This window comes from Oreochromis niloticus, linkage group LG17 (genome assembly GCF_001858045.2).
Source record: "Oreochromis niloticus isolate F11D_XX linkage group LG17, O_niloticus_UMD_NMBU, whole genome shotgun sequence".
In the NCBI taxonomy this organism is placed as follows: domain Eukaryota; kingdom Metazoa; phylum Chordata; class Actinopteri; order Cichliformes; family Cichlidae; genus Oreochromis; species Oreochromis niloticus.
Window position 1 is genome coordinate 2,087,420 of NC_031981.2, and position 15,887 is coordinate 2,103,306.

The following is a 15,887-nucleotide window of genomic DNA, read 5'->3' on the forward strand; positions in this document are numbered from 1 at the left end:
GCTTAGTTCAACAACGCCGAACATCATTTAGTCATTTTACGGAGGAAAAACAAAGTCATACCTGCTGGCACGACTATTCCTGTGGTTCTACTTCATGCAGAGACAGCGGTGGATATAGTGAGTATTGTGTCTGGACAGTAAAACACAGACAGAATCCTTCAGCTACACCAAACCAAACAGGCAGACTTTATTTTGTTTTCTGCCCTCCGACACGATCAAGTATTTCTCAGGTTTGAGAGGCAACCGACAAAATGATCTCTGTTAGAAACGCCGTATAAACAGCGCCAGCGAGAGGAAACTATGTGCGACGGAAAGAAGCGCATTTACACGGCTAAGAGATGAAAGCACCTAAATGTAACTAAGAACAAGTAACACATCGTTCATTACGACACACATGAGGTACTCAGACTTGGGCCCTAAACAACAAGAGCATTTCTATAGTGCAATTTAGGCCGAAGGTACAGCCTGCCATGAATATCATAATAATTCCTAACGTTCAGTGGACAATGACCCGACTTTCTAACTAGTTCTCCCGTGGAGCGGTTTTAATTATGAGTAGGTCTGAGGCCTTAAACAGAAATATGTGTTAACTTACATTATATAGAACTGAAGTAAAAATCAGCGAATGAAAACATGGTTAACTGAGGCTCCTATTGCTTTGAGGGGGGCTGACAGCTCTCATCTCAAACACAGTAGACAGCGTCAACATCGAGCTCCTCTCAGCATCATCACCGAGCTCCTCTCAGCATCATCATCGAGCTCCTCTCAGCATCATCACCGAGCTCCTCTCAGCATCATCACCGAGCTCCTCTCAGCATCATCACCGAGCTCCTCTCAGACTTTCACTGATTAAAATGTCAAACTCTGTTCAACCAACCCCCCCGTTCCTCTCACCACAGGTTCTTAGTGAGAGCAAGTGCATTCCTCCTGAACTTCTGTCCGCCTGCAACCAGCATGAAAGCAGGAAATCATACTGAAGAACACAGAGCAGAGGGGTCAGAGGTCATCTTTTGACTTTTGCGTCTTCCTTGATCTTCCAGATCATCAGCTCCATGCAGGCAGTTGCATCTTCGCTCGAATCGTGGCCCTCCACTGAAAAGACACGCACAAGTTACAAACAAAGAAGTAACATCGTCTTCCTTTTGAACCCCATTTGTTCACGTTTCCCATCATTGAAGCTAGCGGAGGCAAAGAGCGAGCTACAGAGCTCTCATGTGGATCAGTACTTGTCAACACACGTAAAATGATTTTAATAAGTAGAATAATCCGCTTTAAGCAGCTCTCCCAAAGAGTCTCTATCAATCCACAGTGTGGCTGACTGAAGGGCAGGATGAAAATCTGCGAGAAGAAAAGCAAAAATAAGAGTCTCTGTGAAGGTTCTCAGTCATCCAGGTCATCCTAGTCTAAGCAGCTTGGAAAGAAAAGCGTCTGGACTTCTTTAATTTGCTTGAAGACGTTTCACCTCTCATCCGAGAAGCTTCTTCAGTTCTAGGGTCAACTGGTGGAGAGTCACAGATTTAAGCCCAATGGGAGTGTCCCCCCCCAGGAGGGTCATGAACCCCCTAATGATCCTCTACCTAATCACACGAGCTAAGGTGTGAAAACAGGTGTGGGTCACAATCAGCCAAGGTTTCAGGTGAACCCATTGGGAAGCCTAGCCCCACCCTATCATGTGACTTCCTGAGGTCAAAGGGCCCAGGATGTGAGTGGGCGTTAAGGCGTCTGGGAAGGATCTCAAAACTGGATTATAGATGGCAGACAGTTGGTGTCATAAGCCCCGCCCTCTGTTCAAAGATGGTCGCTCACAGTGGACAAATAAGAGTCTTGAGTACTTGAAATGAAGGCAACTAGACTTCTTTTTGGTTTGTGAGCACCAAGTGTTCAGACATGAAGAAGCCTCTTTGCTGAAAAGCCTTTAGCAACCAAAAAAGTCCAGATGCTTTCTTGCCACCGTGACCTGGATGACTGAGGACGTGAAGCTGTTCCTGAAGCTTCACATCGTGGACAGACGTTTGTATTTCAGGTCAAAAACACAGACTTCTCCCCAAACACTCGGGCTTCTGCAGCGACATCTGCTGGTGACACGGTCACACTGCAGTCACATCAATTAGACCCTTGTGTTCGGACAGCACTTTGTCTTCTTCACCAGCAGAATTAAAACTTGTGTGAGATGAGCTTCCACCCAACGCTCATGAGTTTAAATTTATAGCTGCTCAGTTTCATTTTATTGGACCCTCCAGGTTTACTACATTCCCATCAAACTCCTGTTGTGATTTAATCATTTAACTATTATTTCACCCACTGCATAAAATGCCTGAAGCAGCATCAGTCAGAAGAGCCATCCTCCCCTAAAGGTTTAACAGTAATTTACTCTTTTCATCCTGACCGTGCCCATCACAGCCCTCACAGGCTCCACCCCCATTCCTAATTTTCCAAAAACTTCCAAACTAAATCGGAACAATTCAAACAAAATTCGTGTCATTTTCCACACAGATCAGTTTAGATGCTGCTGAGAAACACGGGTGTTTGCAGTGCTCCATTTTTATGATGAATTACAAATAAATCAACGACATCGCTCTCACCGTTGTCCTGGATGATGCGTTTGAGGTGATCGGCCATCAAGTTCTTCAAGGCACGCTTGTAGGGCAAACCAAGGCGGTGAGGAAACACGATGGCCGTGTCTACAACCGAGCTGTGGATGAGCTGCAATCCAGAGGAAAGCACCCACACAGTTACATCAAAGCTTTTAAAAAACTCACTGCAGTGACCATTTGGTAAACCTCGTGGGGTTAAGTTAATACATTTTAAGTAGGAAGGACATCATCCACCAGCGCTACACCTCAGCCCCCAAGCAGATGCACTCACGATATAAAATCCTGTTCGAGTTATCGTATTCACAAGACTTTCAGGAAACCCACACAGCTGGGTGGACGGCTGAGGGGGAATAAAGGAAAATGAAACTGCTTTACATCTTCTTCATCCAAAAGTGAAGAAGCGACTCACTTTCAGAGCGAGGAGGTCGCTCTCCAGGCTGTGTCCTATCAGGATGGATTCAGCGCTGAACATGGAGAGCAGCACGGCCTGAACGTCTCTCAGGGTGATGGCGGCGCTCTCCAGATCCTCCGCCGTTACACCCGAAAACCTGTGAGTCACAAAGAAGATCAAAATCAGAAACGTTTTTCCCCACTGTTGGTTTAATTAAGCAGCAAAAGCCGGCTGATTTATTGTCGGGTTACGGGGACGAACAGAGAGCACTCACCGCGTGTTGTAGTCCACCACTTTGCTTTCAGGTTTCACAAACGTGTCGTAGATGACTTTCATCTCCGAGTCGATGACCGTCACCCTGGTCAGCTCCAGGCCCTGCTTTGTGTAGCACTGTTTCCACAGGTGAGGGAAAAAATGAATAAATAACAAGAAACAAAAAGTACCGGCTCTTATTTCTACACAAGAGACTCTCTTTGCTAAAGAAAATCTTTATTTCAAACATATAAGTAACAAAAAAAGCATAAAAGCTCATTATTTGCCAAGTTTTCACAGGTGACACGATGTATAAATCAACGATAAACTCAATAAATGAACTATAAAAATAAAAACACACAAAACTGAAGATGGTGGTGAACTCACCATCTCACAGTCCAGAGCAAACACCCCTCCGTTTCCATCTGGAGGCAGAGGTTTGCTGAAGGTCGACACGAAGCCGTCCAGTGATTCTTTACGCCCGTCCTGAACGTGTTGCTGTGGGGACAGGAACCGTTTTAGGTCTGATATACCGGAGTTCTCAGGTCATAAGCCGCTACTTTTTCCCACACTGAACACTGCGGCTTATACTGACGTGCAGCTAATGCATATTTTTTTTCATGCGGCAAAAACATTTTGCCTGGTAACAGTAGACCAATAAAATTGATAAGTAGAATATATACGGTCTATATTTTTACCGGTTGTTAAGAGACGTTGTAATGTTGTTTGTGCACTGTTCCGTAAAAAACCATAAGCAACGTAATTTGTGTGTTACCGATACGTACGTATACTTACAGGTAGCCGTGTTACAGGCGCTGTTCGAGGAAAAAAAGCATTTGCAGTATGTATTTTTGTATCTTACCATAACGTTTATGTTACCATGTTTATGTTACCTTACGGATTAAATTAAACGTTAAAAATGCTCACGTGTAATATTTCTGTGTAAATATCTCATATTACAAGTGAAACACATACGGCTTACAATCCGGTGCGGCCTGTACAAGTACAGAATTGATTTTCTTTCTACAATTAGAGCATGCAGCTTTTAATCAGGTGCGCTCTGTAGTCCGGGATTTATGGTACTTAGTAAAAGATGAAAAACGAACCATTATTGTACTGCAGGGTCAATATATAAGGTGTAAATGTAAATAAATAGGGACACATGTAACATAAAGTATTAAAAAGGTCAATTCAACCTCTACAAAGAGCAGATCAGTCCCCAAGTGTGCTGGCTTTTTATTAACTCTTGCTAATCCATTGCTAGATAAGAGCAGGACGAGCTGATAAGCTGATTGCAATACAAAAGCCTCTGAGTGAAACGACCTGGAAGCAGCTGCACTGCAGCCGTAATGAGATCTGGTTGAATTCTCAAAATATTAAGCAACGTGGCTTCGGTGCTTCTGTCCCGCAGGCCAAATCGATGCAGCGCCCTGCTGTGATTAAACACATCAACTGAAACAATGACTGACTCGTGTCCATCTCACGCTGCTGGTGACCTCTGAACCGACGTCTAACCCACAGCTGAACTCTGAACACGACGCTGCTTTAATAAAATCAGCGTCTTATGAAGTTGTTGTCTTGGGTGAGGCTTAATAAATCAAGATTATGGGCTGTACTAAAATAATCAAAGTAAGTTGTGTGATTTATGTCGTCAGTTAAAAAGCTGGAGCATCGCAGAGAAGCCTTAATGAAGGCCGGAGTCGCAGCAGGGCGCAGGATGAACAGCTGCTCCGACTGTCAACGGCATATTCATTTCTCTTCAAAACTCCAACCTCGGTAACGAAGTTGTACTTTCCCGCCTATCTAAGATGCACTTTTTGTAGTCCATCTCCAGGAAGTTGTAGTTTTACCAAAGCAGACTCACATCGAACACGTCTGTCGGCGTGTTATCAGGTACTTTTTTGTGAGGAGATTATGAACAACATCAGCAAGAAATCTATCTTCTCGTCTTTTCTCGACCTTACGAGTTTGCGTTTAGGTCACGGAAAGGTCATCAGCAGGAGACGTGTAATGTGCAGGATTCTTTGCACCATTGACCATAAACCGTTCTCTGGCACTTTGCTGCTTCCTCGTTATTTCTCCCAGTTACAGCCGAGTTTAGACACAAACGAGGAATTTGTCTTTGTGTCAAAGGGTGAAAACTTTACTGACATTCAGACAGAAAAACAAAGAAACTGAATCTGCACTCCTGCTCTTTTTATCAGGTGTTTCATACCTGCACACGCTTTGTTACTTCAAACCGTTTTTAGCTGTCAGGTTTACGATGTTTCAGAGCAAGATGTTAGCAACAGATCCTTTAAAGTCACGCAAGTTGTGAGTTAGTCAGACCACACGGGCCGGCCTTCAGTCCCCACATACATCAATCACCCTGTCGCTGGTTCACCGCTGTTCCTTCCTCGGACCACCTTTGATAGACGCCGACTCCTGCAGACCCAAAACACCCACAAGAGCTGCAGTTTGGAGATGCTCTGACCCAGTCATCAGCCCCCGTCAAACTCACATCTTTACACTTCCACATTTTTCCTGCTTCTAACATAACAACATGCTCACTGCTCCCTAAATTAAGCGGTGCCACGATGAAGAGACGATCATAATGTTATGCCTGATTGCTGTTATCGTCAGACCTGTGAGACAAGATTGTGTCAAAGCACAGATGTGAGGATGTGGAGAAAATCTCTGCAGCATTAAAAAGATAAAGATGGGAAACGTTAACGGTCCTCCTGGATCTGTCCGCAAAACCAAACCAACTAATGTGGGACGAAATGTCTTCTTCACAGCTCCACAGGAAAAATCAGAGCAAACCCTTCTCACAGTGAAGACACAGAACAGCCTGAACAGCCTGAACAGCCTGAACAGCCTGAACAGCCCACTGCGAGTGGCTGAAAGGCAGCTCGATGAAGACGACTCAGGCCATAAGAAGAAAAAGTCCTGTGGTCTGAAACAAAGGCTGATCTATTTTGTTAAAGTTCCCAAAGGCGTATGTTGATGAAGCAGAGCGCCTAGCATCAGTTCATGAATACAGTTGCTACAGTATCGCACAAAAGTGATGTTTTCCTGCAAAGGGGACTGAGAGGTGAGCCAGAATAGGCGTGAAGGTGGACGCAGGAAGCTACAGAGTATCTGAGTGAAGATTTCAGGCCCAGAAGAAGAAACTTAAACTTCAACAAGACACCTGAAACACACCAGCAAGAAACCACAAGAGTTTCCCAGCTCAGGACCAATCAAGCATCTGTAGAAGGAACTGGAAATGGCAGAAAACCAGTGCTCCCACTCCAACCTGTATGAGATGGAGCAATTCTGCCAAAAGAATGAAGAAAGGTCCAAAAAGCTACGTATAGTCTTTACAGTATTGTATTAAATACACAGTGTATTAATACATGTATATTTGTGTCTTTGCTGTCCTTTTATGTAGTGCTTTCTTTTAAGGGTACCTTGGCCGTTTGGCAGCCTGGAGCGCCCACAGCTGCAGCACAGCAGCTGTAGTTGGTCTCCCAGCCTCCAGCAACTTGAAGAGAGGAGACAGACAGGAGCAGATAAAAGAATAAATGAAAGAAAGTAAATGAAAAGCAGAAGGGAAAGGCAAAGATGGCTGAGGTGACAACTGGGAGACTGATGGGGAAGCTCTTCTGGTGAATAAAGCAAACGCACCTTTGTGTCGTCGCAAACGTCCCCAGTGAAAGCTGCATTCCTCCTTCCGCACGCAGCTGCCGTTAACGTTGACCTTATACTCTGCGCCGCATCGACAGCATATCTTGGTAAACGCTGCAGAAAAACAGATCGCGTTCATATTGCTGTTAACATGAAGTCACAGTTTAACAGCGATTAAGGGAGGAGCAGGAGCGTCACTCACGGTCTGCGACCGCCTTCTTCTCGGGCTGGTTGTAAATGACGGCCTTGCCGGCGGCCTCGGGGTTCGGCCTCGGGTATCCGTGCTCCTGGAGCTGCTCCTCTGTCATCAGGTACGCCTTCATCTTCCTGTACAGTGTAGCTCCTGCAGGGAGACGCACACACCTAAATGACGTCTTTGTACACACGCTGAAAACTCTGGACGACGACTGCAATTGTCGAATGCGACTGCTATTCTTCTGCTCAAGTCGAGATGAGCTCAGACGATCTGAGGTTACATCTAATTATTATTTCCACAGCTGATTGAATTACCTACTGCTCTATAAACATATCAGAGGATTTATTAGTTGCTGCTGATCAGTGAATGATCCCTTTAGATAAAGTCTGCCTTTGACGTCGGGTCACGGGGCAGGTAGTTGGCGGTAAACAGGACCCTGGTGGTTGTCACAAGACCATCTGAACAGCTTCACTGTTAAAGTAAAAGCGCCTCAACAAGTAAACAAGTCTGTGCTTGACACAAAGATTCTTTCAGCTTCTCTCTGTCCTGCACTTTTCACTTTATCAGATGTTTAATCTGCAGAAGGAAACCAAAAGGAGAAAGGAAACGTTCCTAACAATGTCAGAGGAAGAGAGGCGTGAAATCGGACTCGTCCTCTCACCGATGAGTTTCTCCTCCTGCTGTTTACCCATCCTGTTTACAGTGAAGCTGGTTGTGGCAGCAAGACGACCTCCCAGAACTTCTTCGTGGGACTGTGGCTTCCTTTTAGCTGCTGACCCCGGGTCCTCTGCGGGGAAAACACAAAAAACACTGAATGTAAAGAGCTCCACTGTAACGTGTATGGGAAACCCGGGCGAGGTGACCTACTGGTGACGGGAGACGGACTGGCGCTGCTCTTGCTCCGGAGCTTCTTTAGCGTGTTGACAGCTACATTGAGGTAGATGTTCTTACTGCTACTGCGCTCGTACACCAGCTTCTCCTCATCGAGGGCCTGTAACGAGATTTTCCGCTTACACCGCTGCAGCACATCGACGGTTTTTATCCACCATCAGAACCATAGAGGGCAGAAAAGACTGACGTAGCTACTGCGACGTTTGCGGTTTCTCAAGTCCCATTTTAAAGCCTCGTACAGACCGTTTCTCCGCCAACGCCACCTTGGTGTCAAAAACCAAGTGTGATGCAGAGACAATGAGTGTGTGGTTTCGTACAAGAGGCACCTCTCCATTTTCACACACAATACGATCACGATTTTGAAAATAGACCTAATTTTATATTTAACATGATATGAGTGACTGAGCCCATAAAATCAACACACAAGTGTTCACAGAGGTCAAAACGGCGAGCCGTTTCCCCCACTGGCTTCTACAGGACCACAGCTATCACCATCTGGTGGTCTTTAGATAGAATGCAAGTTTGTAGCTACGTCCATGTTTTTCACCATCTATGGTTCATACAAAACAAAAACAGCCTAGGCTGCAACTTTCAAATGTGCCGTTCGTGCCATTTGGAAGGCGCCGTCCTCCGATGGGCAAAACTTGACGCATTCATCGATGAAAGTGTTGAGGTAGCGCTGGCGGATGTTGGTGGGAACTTTGGCCCCGAACTCGGTGGGGATGACAGGACGCCTCATTGAAGTACTCTGAAAAGGTCAAAAGGGAGAGAGAACAATGACTTCAAGCCACGTGCACAAACTATCCGACACATCAGGTTGCAGGAAGCTCGGGATACCTTCAGGGTGGGTGTGTGCGCCACCCTCTTCTGCGTGACGGTAGACGAGGTCTTGGACAAAATACCGACTGTGGTCTGAGCTTTGACACTCTGAAGGGCCTGACTGGGGGATAACATGCGACCTGCAGCATGTTTAGTGTCTGTGGGACCTAAATCAGAAAGACACACATGTAACATCAGCGTTTAAAAGTCTAGACTTTGGCATTTCTGCCTCTCGGCAAAGAAAACTGAGCCACTCGTACTTGTTTTGGAGGATGCTATCTGAGGGTTAGGACGGTGCGCTATTCTCTTCCTCTCTCCAGAGAAGCTGGGGCTTGAGGCCTGTGATGCTGCTTTGACCGAAGCAGAGAGCTGAGCAGCTTGCTGTTGGGCCATCTGCATACGCTGGTAGCAGATCTCCTGGGCCGTGGGTCTCTTGTACGGCCGCACCGCAGTCCTGGAAGGTGCATCGGTCTGAAAAATGACAACAGGAAGTTTTATCTAAAAATGAAGGTGCTGACGTTAATATGGGAAATGTGACCGGAATTGAGTTGGAAGCGTACATACAACACAAACTATTACGGGTCAGTCTGGAGGCAGCTCCTCTATGAAACTGTGAGTTAGAGGTCCAGCAGCTTACAGGCTGCCACGCGTAAGCCTAATTTATTTCTGAGATTAAAAAAACCTGAAAATACTAAATTTTGGTTTAATTTTGTCACCACAGGTATGGAAACGCCCAGTCGAGCAGTTAATGGCTAACTACTGACAAATCATGAGCGGAAAGCCCCCACGGCCTCAGATTCCAATAATTTCACATCGCCTTCTCGCTCTTTACTTCCTCGTCCGCCGCGTTTCCTGAACTTACACTTGCACTGAAACAACACAGAGTCACGGCGAGGTCTGCTGCCTGGCCTCCCCGTGACTCCGGCGTTTAAAGAACAGAGACAACAGAAGTGTGAACGACAAACTCCTCCTCAGCCAAAGAAGCCCTGAAACTCCAGTTCCTCCTCCTCCTGTAGCTTCCTCGCGGTGTCAAACTTCTACCGGGTGTTTTTATTTCTACTGTAGTGTTTCTATTGAATTTAACCCCTCATAAAAAAAACCTATTGTTTAGTATGCAAATATTATTGGTGTTATAGGAACAGCTAGAGGCACTATTCAACTGCCAGTACTCTACTTAAATGTTATAAAAGTAGTTATTTAGTTTAGGGACATGTAAATTGAAAGCTTTATAGCTTTTACCTTGTTTTTGTTATATTTCTTCTTACAGCGGATGATAGTAAAATTTCAGGGTTTTGATTAAAGACGTTTAAAGATGTCTCCTTGGACTCGTCAGCAAGAAAAGCCGGGTAGAAAAAGGTTACACACTGTAATCCGTGCTAATTCTCCATATCCCAATCAAAGATGAGCATTAAACTAAGCCTGCAGGCAGTAAGTTGATTAACTGTAGTTCTGTGTGACACGTGCTGTGTTTGGAGAAACGACACTGTGCATAAAACTCAGTCTTTATATAACGAGCAACCTTGGAGACACCGGCTGCCAGTCCTGACCGTGAGATTGTAGGACGGGGAAAAAAACCAAAGAACTGGAAGAAACTTACATTTCCTTTGGCAACAAAATGGGAGACTCTCTTCTTCTGACCAGGGAAGAGAGTGGTTAAAGTGCTGTCTGTGCTTTTCTCCTCCTCTGAGTCCCTAGAGTGCTGCTGAGAGGGCACAACACGACATTTCTATTGAAATCAAAGCAAATTCATTAGCAAAAAAAAAAAGGAAACGGCTAAAGCGTGACAGACATCAGCACCTGCTTGGCCTGTCTTCCTTTGTCTTCCTTCTTCACGTCTTTGGATTCATTGAAGATCCTCAAACACTCCTCCATGGGATCTGAGTCAAAGTCCAGATCGTCCTGGAAACCGGACAGGTCAAATCTGACGCCGTCAACCTCGTCCCTGCCCGCCCTGCTGCAGTCCACGTCGCGGTCGCCCTCGTCCTCCGAGGAGGACGGAGTCAGCTCCGACGCTTTCCTCTTGTTCAGACGAGTCCTCTTTAAGGCGTCGGCAGATTTCCTCACCAGGACTTCCTCGGCTTCGTCGTCGTAGTCCGCCTCCATCCGCTCGGCCTCGTCCGGACTCTCGTCTCCAAACAGATCGGCGTGGCTCAGACTCAAACTCTGTCTCTTTACGCTCGAAGCACCAATGCTTTGCTTCGCTTTATCTTTGCTGTTCGATGGGCTCGCTTTACTGCTGCTAGAACTGCTTTTGCTGACTTTTTTCGCATCTTTTTCTCTTCTAATACCATCGAGCTTCCCGTTTTTGTGGGGATGCTCTTTATATTTGCTCTGTTCCTTTTCCTTGTCTGATGTTTTGGGCTTCTTGCTTTCCCTCGTGCCGTTTTCTGCATGTTTATCTTGCTTGCTTGAGTCCGTTTTCACTTTATCCAAAGTTTTCAACTTGGTGTCACTCTTCTTTTCGTCCCTGCTTTCCTTGCGAATTTTATCCGACATCTTAACCTTCACTGTGTTCTTCCTGTCGTCCTTCTTGTCGTGACTCCTGTTCTCCTTTTTCGCCGAATCCTGGTTTGAGCTTTTTATCGACCCTCTGTCTTTACTGCTGCTGCTGATGCTACTCTTACTACTGGATGATTTGTTTGCTCCCTTTTCGAGTTTATGTAGTTTCTCAGTTTTGCTACTTTTCACCTGACTAGTCTGACCTCCCTCTTTCTTCTTTTTCTCTGGGCTGTCCTTTCTTTTAATATTTTCCTGGATGTCAGAGTCCTGCTTATTCCTCTGCATCAGTGCGTTTAGCAAACTTTCACCACTCCCTTTTTTCCCCTTCCCAAAAGAGTCTGAACCGTGGGCGGCTTTTCTCTGCTGCAGATTGCTAAGCGAGGTGGGGCGATACTCCGCCCCAGAGCTCTCCCCGTCAGAGTCAGAGAAGGTGTACTTTTTTGTGTCTACGGTTTGCTGCCGTGGCTTTTTTGCAGCTACGACATAGTCCTCATCGGACAACTCCGAGCCCGACAGCTTGTGTGCCTTGCTGCCTTCCGTCCTGACGGGCCGAGCGCTCTTGCTCCTCTTGTTTTTCACGGCGATTCCAGCCGAGTAGTTGGACAGCGGGTCGTACTCCATGTCCGTGGATGGCCTAGAATTATCCACAGTGTACTTGCACTTTGAAGAGGACGTGCTATTCGAACGCTTTGGGCTAGGAGGAGGAGAAGGAGGTTGGTGCGAGTGTGTCCGAGACAAAGGCCTTTTCAGCGACATGGGAACGTATTCCATAGAGTTGCTGTTGTGCCCCTGATTGTCTGAATCCAGGGTGTACTTGCTGCAGCCAGGGGTGGGATTATACCCTCCTGATGTGATCTGATAACTCCCGGGATCATAGGCCAAGTGCGAACCCGCCGCTTTACTCGTATCCGTCTTGCACGAAGACAAGCTGGCGTTCTCGCTGGGATTGTATGGTTCGTCCCCAATCCGAGAGAGCTTCCTCTTCTCCCGCTCCACCTCACTGCGGACCTCCTCAATGGCCTTGTTGACCAGCTCCAAAGCGCCACTGATGTCGCTCGAGGCGGCCGGCTTGCCATTCTGCTGCTCCTGTGGTCTCACTACTTCAGGATTGAAGGGATCGTAGCCTTGATCTGGAGGGAAGAATAAAAGTGATCATTTACTGTGTGCATTTTAAATAGAAATGACCGGATACAACCAACTTGTTAAGCACATCAAATATTAACCAGAAAGTGATGCATTCACACTGCAGCTGTTTCTCTGTCCCTGTATGTAGAAAATTCAGTGTTCCTGCAATAATTTACAGGCCACTCACTCAATCTGTGAAACAGATTGTTGCCTTATTTAGTCAAATATTTGTAGACGGTGAGGTCACTTTTAGACTGATAGAAGGAGGGCGAGATAAGGTCCTTCCCATCAGATGCAGTTAGCTAGATGAAGTTAAACTAGAGCATAATCACAACTATCACCACGAGAGATGACGTTTAAACATGGACACAAATCGCACAGAAAGGTTCATAGGCTCTGTAATGGAAGGTTTAAGGTGGACTGCACAGGAATGTGGATGTGAGAGTAAGCAGCAGGTGGAGCTACACTATGGAGTGAAGAGGAATCAGAGTCGGTAGAAGCAGGAGAGAATACACGATGAATGAGAGGGAGACAAGTGTAACAGTGAAGAATGAAGGTAGAGGAGTGAAAGCTGTGCATGCTTGAGTAGATGTTAGTGAGCTATGATGTGTGGCTTGGGAGATGAAGGTGCCCAGATGCTGATGGACAGGATTAGAAATGAGTACATGAGAGGCACAGCTCAGGTCGAGCAGACTGGATACAAAGTGATCTGCGCATGTGCAAAGGAGGAATAGCGCAGGTAAAAGACGGGGCTAGAAGGGAAGAGGAAAAGAAACAGGGAGCAGGCAAAAGAATGAGCAAAGTGTGGGAATGTGATCGTGTCCTGATTTAATAAAAACATTTTCTGCTTTCCTTTTTTCCCCATTTTAAAACCTAAATGTTTAATTGAAAATGCTCATTATTACCATATAATATAACAAAGTCCAGTAGGACTCTGCAGTAGATGCAGAGTACCATTCTTCGAGGAGAATGTACCACAGTGTTTTTAACGTCTCTGAATACACTGTAGAGACCAGAGCAGCTACTGGAGAGCAAATCGGTCTTGAACGCCTCACCTTCTGCTACAAGTCCAATACCGTATAACATTTTTAGCTCTCACTGCTTTACACGAGCTCATATTAACAGCTCTGTGACCGTCTCATCTGGTGCTTCAGTCCCGTTTATCACGCCTCGTTTTGTGCAGTCGTGTGTGCAACATTCTAATTTTATAACAGTACATCAGAATAAGTGTGCTGCTGCAATTTCCTGCCTGGGGTTATTTTACACGTCCTTAAATGCACCTCTTGGATTTGTTTTATTTTTTTAAGGTACCCCACTTCCACCGACTGCCACGATATAAACAATAACACGTCTGCCAGGTGTCCTGGTTGTGATTTGCCAGTTCCCACACGTCCACACTCGTCCTACAAACTGTACAAACACGTATTTAAGTCCATTCAGTAACTGACAGAATAATGCCGAGCACCTTTGTGTGCGGATGGAAGGTCTCTCTGCTTTTTAACATCTGCCGGTGCTCCGTAGGACGGCCGTCTCTGCTGGCTGTGCCTGAAGTGACAGTACGGTCTGTTACACCCATTCCTGCCGCCTTGGCCCTCGCTGTGCTCCGCGTAAAACGGACAGTCAATCCCTCGGAAGAAGCCGGTGGATCTTAACATTATCCCCAGTTGCTCCTTTCATGCCAGCACGGACGCGTTCGGCCTTTTTTATCTACGTAGTTTTAGTCTGACTGCGAGAGCGAGTAGGAGCGACGGAACAATAACAACGTTCCTACGGCGCCATGTTGAATCGGTCAGAAGGAGCGAAATCTCGCGTGAAGTTGGCTCGCAGCGACCCGTAACGTCTCCGCTACACGGCGAGCGTAGAAATGAGTCAAATATACGGCTGCTTTCCTCGAACCCCGTCACTGTTCCACTCGAAAAGGGATTACATTTTGAGGCGGACACGTCTCCGTTTATAATACGGGAGCTGACGCTGTGTTGGATATTTATTCATTTATTTCCCCGAACATGTCCTGAACCTTAAACACACCGTCAGAGTCAAGCTAATTCCTGAACACCTGGATGTGCCCTTCATGGTACGTGTCAAAGCCAAGTAAAAGAGACAAGTGTGTCAAGATTTTATTTCACATAAGTCAGATACCTCAAAGACAGACCTGGTGGTGGGGGAGAAAAGAAAACCATGTCACAGCATGAACAGCACAAACAGCGGTGGTTGTAGATGTTGGTCCACCTTTAGAGCTCACTCGGAACATTCATTAAGCCCTCGTTAGTTAAAACACCTGTGCCGTTTCCACTACAATGGGCAAAATGTTTAAAGAAGGGGGGATAATTACATGTCTGGGCCATACAGATTTAACTCAGTATTTTTGAGAATTGGGCCAACTTATTCAGGCACCATCTTTAAGTTAGCCGAGAAAAATAAATGCCTCAAACTTACGGACTTAAAAATAGGTCTCAAATGAGGGAACTACTCCTTTGAACACCCAACCAGCCTGTTAATGTGATTAACCTTTGGATTCGAATATTTATTTATTCTTTCTAAAGCCCATATTAAGAATTGGTCGATGGTCACAACTTTAAGGGTTTAAAAATTAGTAACTTATCAATACATCATTTAGAAGGCAGTTGGCCCTACCAACCAGACTTCCTGTACTGCCTTAAAAAAGATGAATAAATTACACACCCTGAGGGTAAAGAAAACATTAGCTGACTCCTAATCTGGTCCTAAGTGATACCTACCTTCAGCTCCACTGGCAAATTTCTAACTAAGAGCTGCTCGTGGTTTTTGTGCCCTCCTCACAGACACGGGGTCCAATTAGTAGAGGTGGGCAGACCGATCCAAATATCGATAGTAACGATACCAACACTAGTACCGGTATGGGATCGATATTAGCACAATGAGATCGATACTGAATTCTCCAAGTTCAGCATGTAGCACTGAATTGTGTTAAAATTGTGTTGGATTTTTTTGGGGGGAAACATGCAGTGCGATAAATGTCTTAACTTTTTTTTGTTAACGGTCACATCTAATTTTCAAAATGCAACAAAACCAGTGGAGTGTTTTGTTGTGTTAACAGTGATTTAGTGGTCATTAAAATGTGTTCAGAATTTTAAAAAATGACAACAATTCATATAATTAAGTCACGACACACTGCTCTCATTTATATAAGCTCCCTTTATAGTTTACATGTATCAGTATCGGCAATACTGGCCCTGCAGTATCGCACAGCGCTACCAATTTGATCCAGCTCAGCTTCAGGTGTGCAGGTCAGTAATCAGTTACGTAATAATTGGCAGTCTTTCAACGCCTGAACCTTTGGCTGGTTTACTTAAGTGCTTTGCAAAAGTATTGAGCCACTCCTTATTTCTTTATACTTTGCATGGAAATAAAAAACAGGTGCAGTGATTTATTAAAATATGTGCAAATGTACACAGAAACACTAGCCTAGATGATGCAAAAGAGTTTGAAAGTC

The 15,887-nt window shown here is 45.5% G+C and overlaps 1 protein-coding gene across 2 annotated transcripts; it reads right to left on the reverse strand.

The window, feature by feature from the left end:
* Positions 1 to 31: 31 nt before the first annotated feature.
* Positions 32 to 14,851, reverse strand: rexo1 (REX1, RNA exonuclease 1 homolog). Of its 2 annotated transcripts, none has more exons than XM_003445129.5 (16): positions 13,881 to 14,851; positions 10,589 to 12,420; positions 10,389 to 10,490; positions 9,052 to 9,262; positions 8,810 to 8,958; positions 8,583 to 8,720; positions 7,949 to 8,072; positions 7,743 to 7,868; positions 7,088 to 7,228; positions 6,886 to 6,999; positions 6,669 to 6,742; positions 3,625 to 3,735; positions 3,260 to 3,375; positions 3,004 to 3,142; positions 2,583 to 2,703; positions 32 to 1,092 (listed from the first exon to the last, which is right to left on the reverse strand). In XM_003445129.5, the coding sequence occupies exons 1-16, from the start codon at positions 14,068 to 14,070 to the stop codon at positions 1,004 to 1,006; spliced, it is 3,777 nt and encodes a 1,258-aa protein (XP_003445177.1). In that variant the 5' UTR covers positions 14,071 to 14,851; the 3' UTR covers positions 32 to 1,003. The 2 variants fall into 2 exon arrangements, with proteins under 2 accessions (XP_003445177.1, XP_005451921.1); XM_005451864.4 differs by having other exon boundaries at positions 10,389 to 10,493; positions 13,881 to 14,846.
* Positions 14,852 to 15,887: the final 1,036 nt, after the last annotated feature.

Bases quoted from the DNA above. Each gene is read 5' to 3' on its own strand.
- rexo1 (XM_005451864.4), bottom strand. From the start codon at position 14,070: ATGTTAAGATCCACCGGCTTCTTCCGAGGGATTGACTGTCCGTTTTAC. The intron at 8,073-8,582 runs GCACGAACGGCA...ATCTCGTTACAG, and splicing joins AGGACGGCGCCTTCCAAATG to GCCCTCGATGAGGAGAAGCT. The intron at 1,093-2,582 runs GTGAGAGCGATG...GTGTCTTTTCAG, and splicing joins ACGCATCATCCAGGACAACG to TGGAGGGCCACGATTCGAGC.